The following is a 17,540-nucleotide window of genomic DNA, read 5'->3' on the forward strand; positions in this document are numbered from 1 at the left end:
AACTTCGCAAATGTGTAGTATCAATAGCTAAAAAAAGAAAAAATCAATAGCTAAAATGTCAAAAAATAATAATAAATTTGTGTGCGATAAGTAATATTTTTTGTAACATAATTATGATGGTGGTTGTAGTTGTAGTTGTAGAAATGGTAATTGCAACGGGAGTGGTGTTGTAGCAACGATAAATGGTGGTTGGGATGGGAACTAGGATTTTCACCTCTTCTCTTTTCATCTCCTTCCATTCCCTTCTCTCACAATTTCTATTTTGTGTTTCTTATTCTATAAAAAATTAATATAAGATGTTGACATGGCTTAACCGTGATCATTCAAATAGGAGGGGAAGGAAGGGGAGGAAAAAAAAAAGAGGAGAGAATCCTTCTCCTTGGGATGGTGGTATTAGACTAGTAGCGGTGTTAATAGTGGTGAAGTGACCTGATAGGACGTAGGTGGTAAAAATAGCTTTCTAGGGGGCAATGGTGATGGCATTGTAATGGTGGTGGTAGCAGTGACAACGATGATGGTGGCAAATTTTGGTTGTGTTTACAATGATTGTGAGGGATGGTTGAGAAGTGGCAAGAATGATGGTGATGGTGATGATGATGGTGATGGCAAATGTGGTGGTGGTAGTGATGGCGATGGAAAATGTGGTGTTGGTGGACGTGCTGGTGAGACAATGAGATAGTGGAGGTGGTGGCGCAACTGGTGCGGTGGCCTTGGTGGCAAGAGTGATAATGGGTGATAATGTTGTGCTAGTGGCGGACGTGCAAATGGTGGTGTTTTTGGTGAGGCAATGGCAACGACGGCAACAATGGTGTAGTGGTGACCAGGCTGATGGCGGTCGAGGATAGCATGGAGGCGGCAATGGTGGTGGGACGTGGTGGTTTCAATGATGGTGGTGACAATGGTGAGACGGTCGAGGTGGTAGCGGTCATATTAGCGTGGGTGATGACAGTGGAATGTTGAGGTGGCAAAAGTGGTGGCACACAAAATTTTATTTTTCTTAAAATTCTAGCTTTGATTTACAATATATATTTATTTTCTATTTTTTTTAAAACTATTTTTCAAAAACAAAAGAAACATAGATTTATAAGGAGTGTAAAAATATTTGTCGCTCCATAACAACCCTTAAATACATTTTTATTTATTTAAAATTAGTTAATGAATACTTCAACATTTTTAAGCTTAAAATAATTATTTAGAACAAAGATAGTTTAGTAATCACTTCAATTAATTTAGTTAAAAACTTGTATGATACAATCAATAGAATACATACTCTGATTCAAGAAAGTTTTAATAAACAACTTCAATAAAAATCCCCATTCCAGCTTATCAAGACTTCGTTTTTCTGATCAGTTCGATCATACAGTTTTGAGATAGAAAAAGTGAGGAGTAGAGAGGGCAGGCGAGTGCGATAATACATTTTGGGGGAAATGACAGTATAGATTGGTGCTCCAAGCCATGCAAGGCGAAGATCAGTTTTTCGATAATCAAACTGGATGAAACTAACTAATGCAAGCGAAGATCATTTTAGAGTGTACAGCTTACCCAAGCTGCTGTCGACCAGGAAAAAACAATTATACATACAGCTAACCCAATCTCTTAAATATCCAAGCCGCAACTTTAACCCAAAATCTGAAAAGAGATTCCTACATGTCACAATCATCAATCTGTGAGCCATACAACACGCTATGAGGCATTCGGCTTAACGCATGATCACCTTATTTTCTTACAAAGCTCGTACCCACGAGCTGCTCCTGAATCGAGTAACCTTCCCTGCAAAAAATTTGGCATACACATCCTGACTTGCATTCTTCCTGTCAAAATTGGGCAAGAGACTATACAGAAAATTAGATTGAAGAATATGTGTATTGGGAACATAGCTCAAATAACAGGCCCATATTTGGCAAGCCTGGACAAAAGCAAAAAAAAAAAAACAGCAATCGCTTTACAACTGCAAAATGCGGTACCAACTCCGATTCACAAGGCCCCAATAGCTCTTAAAGCCGCCAGCTAAATCAGATGCAAATGGCAAAAGTAAAATTCGGCAGTAATCAAGTCAAATTTGGAACATTGCGGTGGCTATCAGCAAACTCACGAACTAAACGCTTTAGAACCCTCCCCCCTTTTCCTTGCATGTGACCGTAACTATTGTGTCCTCCATCACAGCTCCTGCTCTCTATATAATCTGAAGCTGCACCAGCAAGGGCCTTAGACCAAACTGGCACTAAGGTTTCAACTTCCCCTTGCTTTAGGTATTCAGCAGGAAGAGCCTGCACCTGCTGTAACTGAAATATTTAAACAGCGGAATCTGAAGAAATATGCAAGCTCTAACATCTGGTGCCCTATGTTTCTCATTGGTAAAGATACATTCACAAGTTGATATAGAAAGATACAGAAACATTTGACAGACGCATAACATAATTTTGAGCGTATTCAACAGTGTAGAGCATAGTGTGATTTAGAGCTTAGATTTTAGGTTTTATTATGGGGTTGGTTAATCACTTAGATTTTAAAATCTAAGCTATCAAGGGAGATCCATATCCAAAATAATCAATTCTATAAAAAAATATTGGGATCCAAGATGAATAAAATTGAGCATGGTGTGATTTTCTCATGTGTCCGTCCTTTGAGAGAAATGACATCCTACAGAGACAATCTATGGTATGTACACACATATGGTCAGGTTTAAGGAACATTAGCCTTTAGAGTAGTTCTATACCGTTCATTTAGCTCTTGGATCTAGTTGCATCCAAACTAACATACACATACACACCTGTGTGTGTGTTTGAGAGAGAGAGAGAGAGAGCGAGAGAGAGAGAGAGAGAGAGAGAGAGAGATAGAGAGAGAGACCGCTGTGTGTAACCATCCACGTAAAGATTCCCAACAAAGAATAGCCTTCAAGGTTGATCTCTCGCTTAAACTGCATATTGCTGCCAACTGTTGCAAGATTGTTGCACATTTGTGAACCTGTGAGGAACCAGTAGCAAATAATTCCTTAGCTGCAAAGCTAATCAATATGTTTTAGCACAAAGTGCAGCTCATCCTAGGTGGTTTCTCAGTCAGTTTTACTGTTTGAACAGAGTAAAGATCATATAAATAATATATGCCTCCACTTTATTTTTATTTACATGTGTCTTTTACTTGCAAAGGAAAAAACTGAAATATGAGGATATTGTAAATTTACCCGTGACATTGCAGAAACACCAAGTAAAGCATAAATTAGGTTTGATACAAGTCCTTCGCCACTATGGGATATGACTTGAATGGCCATTGCACTGAATGATCCTTCAGAGATACAAGTCATAGAAGAATCTAACAAAGAGGCCAGGCCCACCTCCAAGAAACCTAGCAGGTCCATACAAGATAGATAATAAGCCTCAATCAGGTAGCACTTATACACAGGATAAATCCAGCTCAAGGAATAAAAGATCAAGCAACAGCACTTCCTGTGAAGGACCATAAAGAGAAACGACTTCAGTGAGAATACTGTCAGGTACCCACAACTATTGTTCTTGTTGTAGAGAGGAAGGCTCTTTTGGCTTTTAATACGTGGAAATGGAACTGACTTCAATGATATGAGAAATAAAAACTTACTTCAGATGCAACCAAAAACACGACGATGCTGGAGTAAAGTGACAAAAGAGTAAGCATTGGAAACATATAAAATTAAAAGAAAATTATATAAACATTTATTGAAAAATAAAAACAAAAAGAGCTTCGACGGTAAGCATGTAGAAGGCTAAGGTTTCCAATGCTAATAATGAAGTTGCCCTAGCAGTATGAATGTAGTAGAAAGACAAATGAAGCAACAACTCGTAAATTTTTCTTGTTGGCCTTGGCTCTGCTGTTAATGGAGTTAGAGTTGGTATGCGTCGTACTCATAGGTAGCATGAGACTCAACACCATATTAGGTAGAGGAGAAAAACTAAAAGAGGAAAAAACAACTGGTCGGAGTGTTGAAAGATGAAAAATGAAGAGACCACCTCTAGGGCCCTCAGAAACCCAATCCCCCAAATTGGAGAGGTTGGCAGATGGAATCTTATGTCATTCATTTAAGGGTATGGTAAGAACATGATTTATGCTCTCCTTCATCAAGAAATGAGAAATCTCTCCATCCCTGCCCTTATCCTCCCTACTTCTACAAGGCCTCTTCTACCTTCCTTGTTTCTTTCATAGTTCTTACCAAGCATAGTGATAAGAAAGACTGGGTTAGCTTAGTACAAAACCAAAAATGAGAAAAAGGTCATATATAACCAGTTTTTCACAAAATATGAACCTATTAGTGATTATTACTTGCAAATAAAACTTCTGTATCAACCTTAACCGCATATTGGTCCTAATAAAAAATCAATAGAAAAAACTACAGCAAAATCAAGAAATTATCTCTCTTTCTGGTAAGTAGAAAGAAAAGGCAATATCAGCTTACAAGATAAGTATGACATGGACGCAAGTGCTGCACCACGATGCATGGCTGTGCAGCATATAGCTGCCTTTTGAAAGGAAATTTCAAGAAGGGTACCAGATGCAGCCACTACTTCCTGAGATGTCACCAAACTAGAATCATCATTTAAGTTTATCAGATAATTAAGCCCTGATTTAATCATTTCAATTATAAAAACGGTGGAAGAAATTCTATAGTGATAAGTGTACAAAACCTTACGAGTTCCGCGCACATATGTGGATGCAAAATTTGTGTACGCCTCCACTAGATCAGGCTCTTGGTCACATATGTATGAAGAATTAAGAGCCATTACCGATGCCGCGTATGTAAATCTCTCCAAAGTGGTGACAAACAAGGGCCCATACTCCTCTTTATGGCCAAATTCTTCAATGACAACAGATGCTGAAATGGTATTGTTCCAATATGAAGAAAGAGGAAATAAGTAACTACAAGAAACCCAAAAGAACATACTGAAAAAGTTCAAATAAATCCTAAAAGTTGAACCTCCTGTTCCCACTAACTCCCAACCATAGATAACACAATAAAAATCCTAAAAGTTGGAACTATGTGGGCCTTTTACTGTCTTGATGAAACCAAATTAAGGCTAGGACAAACAAAATAATGTCTGAAAGGTAAAAGCCTTAACCAAAGTTTGTACCCCCTACGTTGTAAAATGGTTCCTTAAATAGTAATTATATTCACTTTCCTAGTGTTGTATAATGAAAATGTGATCCGCCACATGATGTTAACCTTTGGGAGTTAGCTGTAACATCTTAGAACTTTCAAGCAAGTAAATGGGACATTTAAGCCAGCATCATACATAAAAGTTTACAAAATAATTGCAGTAGATCGTCTCGCTATCATATTCTAGTAGAAAAATCATTTAATCATCCTGTCTCACTCCCTCCTCAATCACTATCTCAAAAATGTAAGCCACCTCACGTTAAATCGCCCTATGATCTGATTCTTGCAGAAAATGGTTCATCTAAAAACTAAGTAGGATAACAGTGAAACACAAGAAGTTTCCCACATAATGATATCAAGGATCCTACCAGTTCTTATGTAGCATTCATGACTTTGGAATGTGACATAATTTGTTGATAAGCAATCTAGTACTTTGGGCAGTAATCTTAAGAAATGTTGACCTGCGCAATAAAAAATTCAGTTATTGTGTCCACAAACAAATATATACACTTGCACAGATGTTCCAATGTGAGATATACCTGATGACTGAATTGCTTGTGTAAGAGCACGGCAAGCTGCTGCAGATAAATTACCATTCTCCATGTGCTCAGAGCTGAAAAGTTTTTCAAGAATAGGCCAAAAAACTTGCAACAGTGCCAGCATACAATCATCTGCAGAATGCCCACTCTGGACAGATGTTGCTAGATGACTGAATACAGTTCCCACCCTGAAATTAAAATTAGTTTCAAAAATTTATGTATAACAGCATAATACATAGTTCTGGGAAAATACAGATTCCTAGAGCACCATAAAATCCAAGAAGCAAAAAACCACCAGCTTTTGACATGAAACCTATAAAATCTATTCTTATTCCACAACTTTATGACTGTGGAAATGACTAATGAGCTCAAGCACACACCAATTAAATTCAATGACATTGACTAGGTACAGTTGCCAAACAGATATCACACAGAGCTAGAAGTGAAAATAATGTGTTACATAGATTTGGAAAAGATGTCCATGTAACCTCTAAAGAAAAATATATCAAGCAACCAGCATGAAAAAAAAATGACCAAGAGCATTTGGCCAATATTAGCACCAAAATTGAACAAAACATTCTCCAACCAAAGGGCATTTCGCAAATGGGCGTAGTCTAGGGGCTCAAATCAGCCCCCATAAGGGCTAAAAAGTGCCAGCCCGGGCACATAGGCATTTCTTTCTCAGGGAGCTCACCACTTGATGGCATGGTAAAGAGGTACTTGGGCATACTAAAAAGTAACCAAAATATAGAGGGTCTAATCTTTAGCCCCTCCTTGGTTGGAAATGGGAAAAATTAGCCCGCTACTATTCCTTGAAAAATTACATTTTTGAGGGCTAAAATTGTGCCTAGGGCTTTCATTACTCCTTCATGTTTGGAGATGGCTTTAGGTGATTTTCAAAATGGGTCATGAGGTTCTACTTTTCTCACATTCCACCATTAAGTTTTGAACTTGTATAAATTTACACCTTCTGTTTCTTTAAACATCTAATCCTCCATTAAATTGATGAGTTTTTTTTTTTTTTTTTGTCAATGTGGTTCAAACATTACTTACATGTATGTTAGCCCATACAAGGTCTCAAGCTCACCATGTCATCAATTTAATGGACCAAACAGTCGATCCGACCAAAGATATAAATTAATACAATTTATGGTGCCAAATGGGAAAATTGAAACTTCACGGCCCATTTTGAAAATCACCCCAAACATAAAGAGTGTGAGTAAGCCCCGCCAAAAAAAATAAATAAATAAAAAAGAATCAATCCCCAATACCTATCAAGCATATGCAAAACATTTTCCAAATTTCAAGTATCATGTGAATTCTACAATTCTACAAGCCCGTGACCCAAAATCTATTTAAATTTTTAATGACTACGAATAACCACAATATTCCCTTCATAACAGAAGCAACATTTCACAGGCTCTAAACAAGTAATCTTCGAGCAAACCTGTAAAGCCCTCTCGCACCAGAGTTCAAAATTTGTGTATACGTAGCAGGATTCAGTCTAAGACGGTGGCTATTATCTGCATCTACCTAAAAGAGCATTGAGACACTATTGCATGTCAGAATCCACAGATGTTTATTGATCAGTAGTAGTACCAAAAACATCCTGCAATGAACCATGGTACAAGGCCTCTGGCAACCATATGATTTCAATGTAACAAATTAACATAAGAAACAAAAGACAAACTTACAAGTTTCCCAATGGCTTCAAAGCTAGATGAAAGCAATCTAGCCAACAAGCTGCTCTTTAATTCTTTATTAGTAATAGAACCAAGGATCAGACTAACAGCACTGATAACTTCTTCCTCATCTTCCAAAGGTAAATATCTCTTCTCCAAACCCTTCAAAGACAAGAACACTATTTATAAGGCAAAGACTGTGAGAGAATGCATGTAAATAATAAAAACAACTATACATTAGTTAGCAAAATTTGCAAGAATAAGGGCTAAATTATTATTTTAAAAATAAGAAACAAGAAAGTCTCAGCGGTATCATTGGGTGAAAGAATCCTTCATTAGATATGCTCTCAATAGTAACAGAGATTGACATGCTAAAATGCATAAGCCACGAATTCACGTTAATCAAGAAGCAAGCACACAGATCAAATGTCAAGCACACATCCATGTTAGATGGATTATAGTCAGATAATACTTCACCTCTCCTATCCACATCAGAATCTCCAAATTCAAAGGTTCATACATCACTGCAGAAGCATCTTCACAAACTTTGCGCAAAGCAGAAGCACATGAACTCGAGGACAGGGGTTCTGATATTCCAGCTGCTAGGAATAATCTATAGTACCAATCAGCAGAGAAAAGAAAATTGTGAGTGCTAATATATTTTAACAAATTAGGCACATGTTATATTCTTTTACACAATGGTTTACCAAAAGACAGTAAAGAAGATGAAAAGCACTGACTGTAAGTGCATCCATTGGAAGAAGAAAGTGCTTACAGTAAGGGTCTAGCATTTGTTTGAAAAGCAGATATCCACTTGGAATAGGAACCAACAACATCTGCAAGAGATCTATACACCTAAATAAAGAAAAAATCCATCAGGTATACAAATCAATATACGCTAGCAATCTTCTGTGAACTAAACTGCTGAAACCAAATTTTCCCTGCAAATGAGGGGAAGGGGGAATCTTTGACATACAATGCACATGATGCCCTTCAGCTCATCTAAAGGCCTAGTGGCCAACACTGTGACCAACTGCATGATGACCGAAAAATCAAAGTTTTGGACCTCCTGTAGGACTACCTCGGCAACCTGGAATATGGAACCTTGATATTTAAAAATACATTTACAAAGCAGAATAACCTCAAATACAATAACTTTCTGAATGGCTGCTGAAAGTCCTAAGAGCAGTCGGAAAGAGCACAATCAGGAGAACCAATTATATACAAGCACACACAAGATCTTTCTTTTAAATATATGCCTGCAATTTTAACAACTTGTGGACTCCTTTCTTTCAGTTACAACAGAGTGAATCCTTAGCCCCATATCACACCAAAATAAATTCAAGTTAGACAAAAATGACAAAATCAACAAACAACAGCCAAGGATTAATGGGATTCAGCCTAAACTGGGTTAAATTCACGTGTGATGACAACAATCATCTGTCAAAAGAAGAAGAGAATTACAAAAGAGGAGCCTCTTGAAATTATTCTTTGTAGTCTCCCAGACTCTCAATCATATCGAAGGGTTCTCAATAGAGAATCCTCAATACATCCAAATCTCACAATCTCATTGGGCTTCCTCCAACCCGTAGCATCTTTTTTGCACATTAGTGTCAGATGTGTAAGTAATATTCTGAGCGCGTGGGTCACCAAAAATGTATATTGTCCATTAGCATTGACTCTGTGGTTAAGGTTACTTAGGGGAGGCTAAATTGAGCTGGGTGATTTTAGCTACATATGTATCACCAAAAATTTATATTGTCCATTAGCATTGACTCTGTAGTTAAGGTTACTTAGGGGAGGCTAATTTGAGCTGGGTGATTCTAGCTACATATGTAGCACTACTCTGCGCAAAGAAACTATTTTGGAGGAAGGAATAATAGACATGGCTACAATTAAGGTTGTTTGGATAGATAACAATAGACAGATATTGAGGAGTGATGAAGTGATGAAGTGAATTGTTTGTGGAAATGGATTCATTTTTCGGCATCAGTGTCTCCAGAATTTTGGAAGACCTCATTTTCTGTTTTCCTTCACATTGGAATGCTGTTGTTGCTTCATACCTATTTTCATTGTCTTGCATCTCGTTTTCTTTAAATAACTATTCAAAGTTCCTCTCAGTCAATCTAACAATTCAAAAACAAGCATCATCCTCTTTTGAGCAAAAATCATCTTCCTCAGCTACTGACTCCAAATACCCACAGCTTTCCACCTCTTTCCATGGAGCATCTCCACTCTATCCACCATCCTTGGGTGAACAAGAGTAACAGAATTGGGAAACAGAGCTTCAAATTCATTAACCTTCTCCTCAAATTGATCAGTCATCCAAAAGAGAGGAGCTCCAACAACCTGTTTGACATCTCATTCAAGAGAGAGTGAGTCATCCATCCAATTCCTATGGATTGGGATACAGGGCTTGACTTGAAAACAAACAACTGGTGCCGACCCATCAATTTCAGAGAGTGCTATCTCTTCTTCAATTTAGTCTCTCGGATTGGCTCAACTCCATTTTCTTTTTTGTCTGAGTTTAATTCTTCCTCTTCTACGTCAGTCACAACTCAAAACACCTCCCAGATCCAAATCTCAACAGAAGCTCTTGAAATCAGCTCCCCCATAATCCTTTTTGCTTTCTTGGACCATGTAAAGTGAATAGAAATCTTTCCAATCTTCGCTTAATGACACTCTCCCTCATATTGAACCATGCAAATTCTGCATTGTGGAGGTCCCGATAATGTATTTCCTCAATTTTCAACCTCTCCAACCACCAAACTCCCAGCACCAGCAGTTCATGTTCATCACTACTATTAACTCTGAAAGCTATCCTCCCCAATCCGCTCACTTACACGTGTCTCTTCACTCCTCTCATCCTCTTCAGCTAGCTACCTCTCCTGACTCATCGCTGCCTACTTTCCGACCTCCCCCCTGCAACTTCTGGTCTCAATCCTTAAAACTTGTAAGGGGGATATACAATTTGGGGTTCTTAAGTGTTTTTAGTATTTCCAATTCCCAATTCAACTAATCCAGTAGCTGGGAAAGGAGGTCCCAAAGTTCTAAAACTTGTGAGTTCTTGTTGAAGTGAAAGATTCTGCACGTGCAGACGCACATATATATACATAACAGAAGAAAATTAACATAGTCCTCCTCTTAGATATTCAAAAACATTAAGGACAACAACATAAGGTAATTAGATAACAAATAATTGAGTGTAGGAGCATATGTTGTACTTGCCACATTAAGAGCAAATAACTTGGTTTCCACCTCCTTCCAGGGTATTGGTGTATTTGCAGATGCCCAACCACCAAAGAAAAGCTACAATGGGAAAAATAAAATAAAAAATGAGAAATACTAACTCAACAGTAAAGAACTATCCAAATAAATGAAGAAAAAACATGCAAATATTTCTTATGAGATTGAACATGCTGGCAAGCTCTAGCAACATGTTGAACACGTACTCATACCGCAGACAATACCAACAATTAACTAGAATAAAGGTAGCATCTAACACCTATCAGAATAAACATTGACTGGTGAAACAGTGCTCTGAAATATTATTTTCAACCCAATGTGCAAGTTACTGAAGAACTATTAAATGCAATGATTTACGCAGCAACACAAGTCAAGTCCATAATAAAACAAGCTTATTCAAAATACAAATCAACCACCTTCTGAATAAATGTAGCAGATCTTAAAAGATGACATATATCCACTAAAAGCTCAACAAGGTTCATCCTAAAGTGGAGAAGACCATCAGGCAGCTCAGGTGTTCCTTGTTCATCATCAAACATAGAACCATCTACCTGTCAAGTCAACGACAAAGATTCACTTTTTATATATCTATCGTTATAAAAGTATTCTAATTACCAGAAACAATGAAAATGAAAGTATAGACCAGAGAGATCAAAATACAGAGTAGCCAACTCCTATTTCATCATGTCATCAATAACAGCATCTGCAGCATATAAATATATCATATGTACATATGTGTGAGCAATGAAGATCATTGTCTAGTTTGTATAATCTCTTTCTTCATGGTAACCTTACTAGCTCTGTTCCAACTAGGCTTTAACAGTTAAAACCTAAAAAGCATACACCTTCCCTCTAGGCTCTAACTAATACCTCACTAAAAATAAAATAACTAAATCTACCTTTAGGGGTTTAGACATGATAATAGCCAATGAGAAGTAGCAAGCCCATAGCAACCTATCCCCTACTTATTACGTCTGATAATGGTCATTCTAAAACTCTTAATCATCTTTAGGGACGACCAGTTAGTAACTGCAAGCACAGTATAGAAGATCAATAGCCTCCATCAGCTTGGAATGACCAATAAAACATAAGCGCCAAATGTTGGCATTGCCTATTCCCTCCTCTCGAACAAAACATGGACATGCTTGATGTGGATTTGAACAAAAGGCTTTAGCATCAGTAGTGCGTTCTTAAGTGCTTGAAGCTAGTACTGGATCAGACACAGAGGGTGGTAATATTGTGCAGTCTAAAAATTTAACCTTCACACAACATACTGATAAAAAGCAACATGATTTACTCAGCTTAGAAAGGCATCATGCCACAATCCGTATATAAAAAGGCAGACAAGCAAAATAGAGACCTGAGCACGCAACAACAGCGCATCAAGTAATGCTGAAAATACAGGGAAAAACATTTCTTCCACTTGCTTCCTCTGTTTTGCACCATCCTCATCAAGGCCAAGAATATAGCTTGCAAAACCAGACCTAAGAATATGAAAATGTCGCAATGATTATCATTGAAATTTAATAGAGAATGCCAAAAGCCTGAAAATCAGCAGATGCTAACATTTCTCACCATAACAGGAAGATCATAGCAAGTAAAATTTAGCAACTCATTTTCCACTGTCCGTGCATTATACCACCTAGTCTCGTCTCACAAGTTAAAAACGATCTATCTCTTATCTCTAATAAAAGATAAACATTAACGTTTTTTGTTGGTGGATACAATACTTACCTAGAACAGGTTGTGAATGGAGTCTAACCTAAATAAGGAGAAATTCATAGAATCACAAAGGACCAGTAAACATGGTCCTCCAGAATTCTTCAATCATCTTTAGGTTTTCTTTGATCCCAGAATTGGAAACAGATCGTTCATAATTGCAACCATTCCTTCAGACTAAGTTAAATACAGACAAACAACAATTCACCTTCAAATTGATAAATAAATTTAAGTACCAAAATTGCAAGGTTGAGTCTGCTATCTCCCAGTCTTCACTTGGAAACGTCACGCAGCTGCCAGCATTTTTAAAGGGTAAGATACAAAATTTGACACATGAAAAAGAATCAGACACCAGGCAATATCAAAGAAGACTTACGGGCAACCGAACTGTAATGAATTTTCTTTAGCATGCATGAGATAATTCCCCATATCTATGGTGATCATTTGAATCAAAAATAAGAATTTGGCCTTTCCTGGCCTGATCCTAACGCACTGCTATTCAGTGTTGACTCATTAACAAAAGATGGTATTCAATTTTAGTGCGGAAGGTGTCATGTTTGAACATTTAACCACTCTAAGTTTCTACTAACTTAGTTACTAACAACCAATAACACCCGGGCTCAATCACATTGTTGCAAGCACGTCTGGACCTTTTTATCATCCTTAGCGCTATAAAAGATGGGTGACCTTACAACAAGAAAGAAAATAGAACAAAAACAATATCTTTCAACTAATTCTTGTGTTTTACTGATATATTGCCTTGCCTAATGAAACATGAAAAAAAGTTAATTAAGTAAATAACCTCAAAAGTGCATCAGCCAGTGCAACTGCCTCAGCACTTGCTTCCACAATAAGAGATGGTGCCTGGAATACAAAACAAATTTAAAAGTTAATGAGAAAGATAACTTGGAGTATGATTTTCTTATTTTTGAAAAGAAACAATTTTATTGAGAACAGAACAGAGAGTGAACAGGATGTCCACCCACAGCAGTTACAGGAGGGAAATTAACAAAGAGCTATATCAATACTTACAGCCTGGCCAATCTCTGACAATAAGCAAGCAAGACCACCTACTACTTTCTCATCACCATTACTAAGAGCTGGTAGAAGTAATACTTCTTTAAGAAAATGCACCCTGCATAACAAAACATGGGGCAGCCCCTACAGAAGAAAGAATCTGTTAATAGGATTATTTATTCAACAGCTTGCAGTATAAATGCAGAGAGTGCAAATTGTTGGGTTTTGCGCTCAAAATTAGGATGATGCAGAAATTAGGTTTGTGTTACCTATTTTGTTTGGTGTCCTATTTGGGTTTGGATTTGACTTCTTGGTTGGATTCCTTGATTGGTGGAGAGATTTTGCTAATTACCTATTTGATTAGGATTTGTATTTGTATTTACTTCCAATTAGGATTAAGATTCTCATTGTAACCTAAGTCCTATGCACTATAAATAGGACCTTAGGGTTAGTTTATTTGTGTGCCTCACCATTAGAGTAGAGAGTTTTCTCTAATTGGGTTTTGGGTGGAGGTCACCGTTTGGAGACATGAGCGTGTGGCAAATTCATGAGTCATTCGTTTGGAAATTTGGTGAGAGTCAATTTGTGAGAGAACAATTTGGGAGGGACTACTCCGTTTGTTATGGGTTCTCCACTCGTCTGGTTTAGGGTTTGTTATTTGTGGGATCTAGGTTGTGAGAGTTTAAATACTCTTTTGTAATCTCTGTTTGTTTAGTGAAATCCATCACCATGCTTTGCAGTGGACGTAGGCTTTACGCTGAACCACGTTCAATCTCTTGTGTACTTATTTTGAGATTGTTTGCTTTTCGCTTTCACCTACGCCGTTGATATTTGGTACTTTATTAGAATTCGCTTCCGTTTGCGCATAAAAGTACAACACAGGGCATATGAACAGAAACACATGCAAATAGGATCAAACAATTGATGGCATCACATCGTCCAGATATTAAGCAAACATAATATTTGCAAGAATGATTAATTAAAGTAATAGCATACCTCATGTCGACTCACGAGCTCAACAAGAACTTCAATTGCCAAATCAAATGAAGATGACATCTATGCCAACAATGCAGAAAAAGATCAATTATGCAACTTAAACATATTTTAAATATTAAATTTGGGTAAATAGAGTTATACAAATTACCTGCAAAGAATTAAAAACAAAGTTGAGAAGCGGATGTGCTGGTAGTAACCCATGGGGAATCTCCGAAAAACATCCAGCTCGAACCTGAACATAATAACAATTCTACTGTAAAAAGAAAACCAGAAATACCTACCTTTTAATAAATAAAAGTGCAAACTTCTGCAAAGAAATTTACGTCACGGTATAAGGTGAGAGTACCACAACTGTATTCAGAGCTTGAACCAGAAACACAATTTGGACATCAACATTTGGTTATTTGATGGCAGCAAAACATGCATATACTTTTTTATTGCATTGGACATTAGAACAATTGAATGATTATCATACCCAACTTAATAAGCAACGCAAAATCTTTCTGTTCCGTTCATGTAGTTGTACACCACTATCAAACCCTTTCTCAGATTGCTGCAGTAGGAACTCAAGAACCATAGGTGTATGTGAAAGAAGCTGCATGGGAGAGAAGTGATACAACAGAAAGATAAATACGAAGAGAGCGAATAAAAGAGGAGAAGATGCGTGTGAATGGAGAAATATAGGAGCATTGAAATGGAAAGAAATTTCATAAACCTCTTGGCCATACTGGCTTCTGTCAGCTGAACTTATTTTAGAGTCAGCATTTTGGTTGTCTAAAACTTCCTCAGGTAAAACAGTAAGCATCTCCAGAACAGCAACATTTCCATCAACCTGAGTCTGTAGATTCTGAAGACTATAAAATAGTTGCTCAACAGGTTTTCCATGCTCAACAGCTCGCAGTATAAGTGCAGACAGTGCAAGGCAAATTTGTGTCAAAAGCTGATACAAACAAACAAGGACCTTCATTAAATGTAGTAATAAGATAAAGGGGCAATATAAGATAATATCTTTTGTTCCAGCCATGAAAAACATAGCCTGCCCAAGCAACAATTTAAGGTGATAAAGCAGTAAAAGACATAACTTTATCAAAATGGTCAAACGTTATAGCCTTCATATAGCAACCAACTAAAAATTCAGAAGGTTTTCTAGAGATGGGTAGTAAAAGAACCTGATGAGGGCCAGAACTAAATCTTTTAGCAGCAACAAGAAGGGCATTTAGCAAAGCATCTTTGGCTCTAGATTGCAGGTAACAGCCCTCGTTTTGGATCTGGAATGTAAAATGACAATAAGCAATATATTATATCTTTAGAAAACTAGGCATGCAAGAAACCAAACAAATATATGATTTACACACAAACATCTAGGTTTCACGCAGCTATCAAAAGCCCTGGTAAAGAAAGAGTGGCTTCAGCGGGTAGACAGAGCCTACACATACTGACATCTAACTAGCAAACAGTGTTCTTCTCATAGAAACTTCACTAGGAACACTTTGTATATCCATACAATACAACTGATATGCCAACGTTAGCAAGCAGTACAATGTTACATTCTAATTGATCATCATTGAAACGATTTTCCAAGTAAGGAGGCAGTCATCATTTTCCATTACAAGTTTCACACGTTGTGCCTCAGATCACATAACAATGTATTTCCATTAATTCCAGAAATATGCTATTTCCTGATTGCCTCTACAGAAAAATATACAAGATGAAAATAAACAAATTTAACGTTTAACAGTTGATTTGACCATGAACTAAACACACAAAAAGTTGATTAGTCGGTCCAGTATTTACAACAGCCCAATGCACCAATCACCAGTCAATCAGTAAGCAAATGAAATGATAAACTGTTGTCAAGCAAAACAAGTAAATAAGAATCATGATTGTATTTGTATGATAGCTACCTTCCGTTTGAGAATCTGGGCAGCGAAGAACTCGACCTCGTAATCGGAGACGACGGAGTGGTGAAAATCGGTGGTGAGGATTGAGGTGGCGACCTCCCAAGCGGCGTCGGTCTGCTGAAATTGAACCAGCCATTGATTTGCCGCCACGCGGTTGCACGACTCTGTATCGTGATTTAGTACGTGAACCGCCTGCGCCACCTTCATTTGCAATTCCATTTTCCCTCCTCTTTTAATCCTAACCTAATTACTCACTAATCCTCCAATAATAATAATAATAACAACTCTAAGATACGAACGTATGGCACTGAATCATCGAAATCGCATCACCAGCGAACGACGCCTGTAACTCATTCGGTCATTTACCCCGCTTCAGATTTCTTCCAACCATTCCGCTTCCATCTGACGGCTGCTAACAACCCATTTGCCCTCACTTTGCGCTGTGGCTTCTCTGCTTCCGTGACAGGCAACAGAATTGGGCCCCGGCCCCGGCCCATACACCAAATCCAAAATACCAAATCAGTTTTTTCTTTTCTTTTTTTCGGGGCAATAAATACCAAATCAGTGTACTCAACCCTCCACGAATGAGTATGATATGATATGATATATATATATATATATTATTCAAAATTTAGTAGAGTGATATAGAGTGAAAGGGGTGAGTTAAATTATAATAATATTATGAGTAATTCTTTACTTTGCTATCCACAAATATCGTGATTATCAAATTTTCATAAATCAATTTTTTTCCGTCTCAGTTTCATACATAAACTTCAATTTTTGTGACACTTTTATACTTTCATTAACATTTCCATCAAATACACTGTTGATTAATGACCTAGCATACTTTTGGCCCACTAAATTTGCCACATGATCGAATTGGGTTGAATTCTCCAATAACAAATCGACACGTGGTACTTAATAGAATTCTTTGTTGACTACGTATTTAACCGAAATAAAATGGATTAATGCCCCACTCCACCCCCCATCCCCCCCTTTTTGCGACAAACTCCACCCTCTCTTCTCCCCCTTTTCTCTTCCCTCGGGCCTTCTTCATCTCGACAAAAGCATCGTTCATGGAAAGTGACCCATTCGGGAATGAAATATAAGTTCTCACAGCAGTTTGACCTTTGGATGTTAGGAGTTTAAACAAATAGACCATTTAGGTAAAGCTAATGAAACAAACAATGTGAGGAGAGACTCTCTCATGCAATGGTGTCACCGTCAAATAAATTATTGCAACACATTTGAAAAGTGCAGTATGTATCTAACAGACGATTAAGATATAGTAAATTAGTGGTATGCGAAAATCTCTTAT

The 17,540-nt window shown here is 37.5% G+C and overlaps 1 protein-coding gene across 12 annotated transcripts; it reads right to left on the reverse strand.

Annotated features, from left to right (window-relative positions):
* Positions 1–1,833: 1,833 nt before the first annotated feature.
* Positions 1,834–16,674, reverse strand: LOC103936986 (transportin MOS14). 12 transcript variants are annotated; one of them, XM_048577682.1, is made up of 25 exons: positions 16,226–16,672; positions 15,491–15,589; positions 15,037–15,261; positions 14,797–14,916; positions 14,470–14,553; positions 14,322–14,381; positions 13,341–13,469; positions 13,111–13,172; positions 12,545–12,601; positions 11,950–12,073; positions 11,006–11,140; positions 10,572–10,652; positions 8,320–8,433; positions 8,119–8,198; positions 7,821–7,956; positions 7,356–7,505; positions 7,109–7,194; positions 5,662–5,849; positions 5,491–5,583; positions 4,653–4,840; positions 4,424–4,535; positions 3,592–3,619; positions 3,182–3,443; positions 2,848–2,964; positions 1,834–2,276 (listed from the first exon to the last, which is right to left on the reverse strand). In XM_048577682.1, the coding sequence occupies exons 1-25, from the start codon at positions 16,439–16,441 to the stop codon at positions 2,049–2,051; spliced, it is 3,174 nt and encodes a 1,057-aa protein (XP_048433639.1). In that variant the 5' UTR covers positions 16,442–16,672; the 3' UTR covers positions 1,834–2,048. The 12 variants fall into 12 exon arrangements, 5 of the variants coding, with proteins under 5 accessions (XP_048433639.1, XP_048433640.1, XP_018500452.2 ...); XM_048577683.1 differs by having other exon boundaries at positions 1,834–2,273; positions 16,226–16,670; XM_018644936.2 differs by lacking the exon at positions 3,592–3,619 and having other exon boundaries at positions 3,182–3,342; positions 16,226–16,667.
* Between the last annotated feature and the right edge of the window lie 866 nt (positions 16,675–17,540).

The sequence above is a fragment of a genome, unplaced genomic scaffold, assembly GCF_019419815.1.
Source record: "Pyrus x bretschneideri cultivar Hongxiangsu unplaced genomic scaffold, Pyrus_bretschneideri_v1 Contig12, whole genome shotgun sequence".
NCBI classification, from domain to species: Eukaryota; Viridiplantae; Streptophyta; class Magnoliopsida; order Rosales; family Rosaceae; genus Pyrus; species Pyrus x bretschneideri.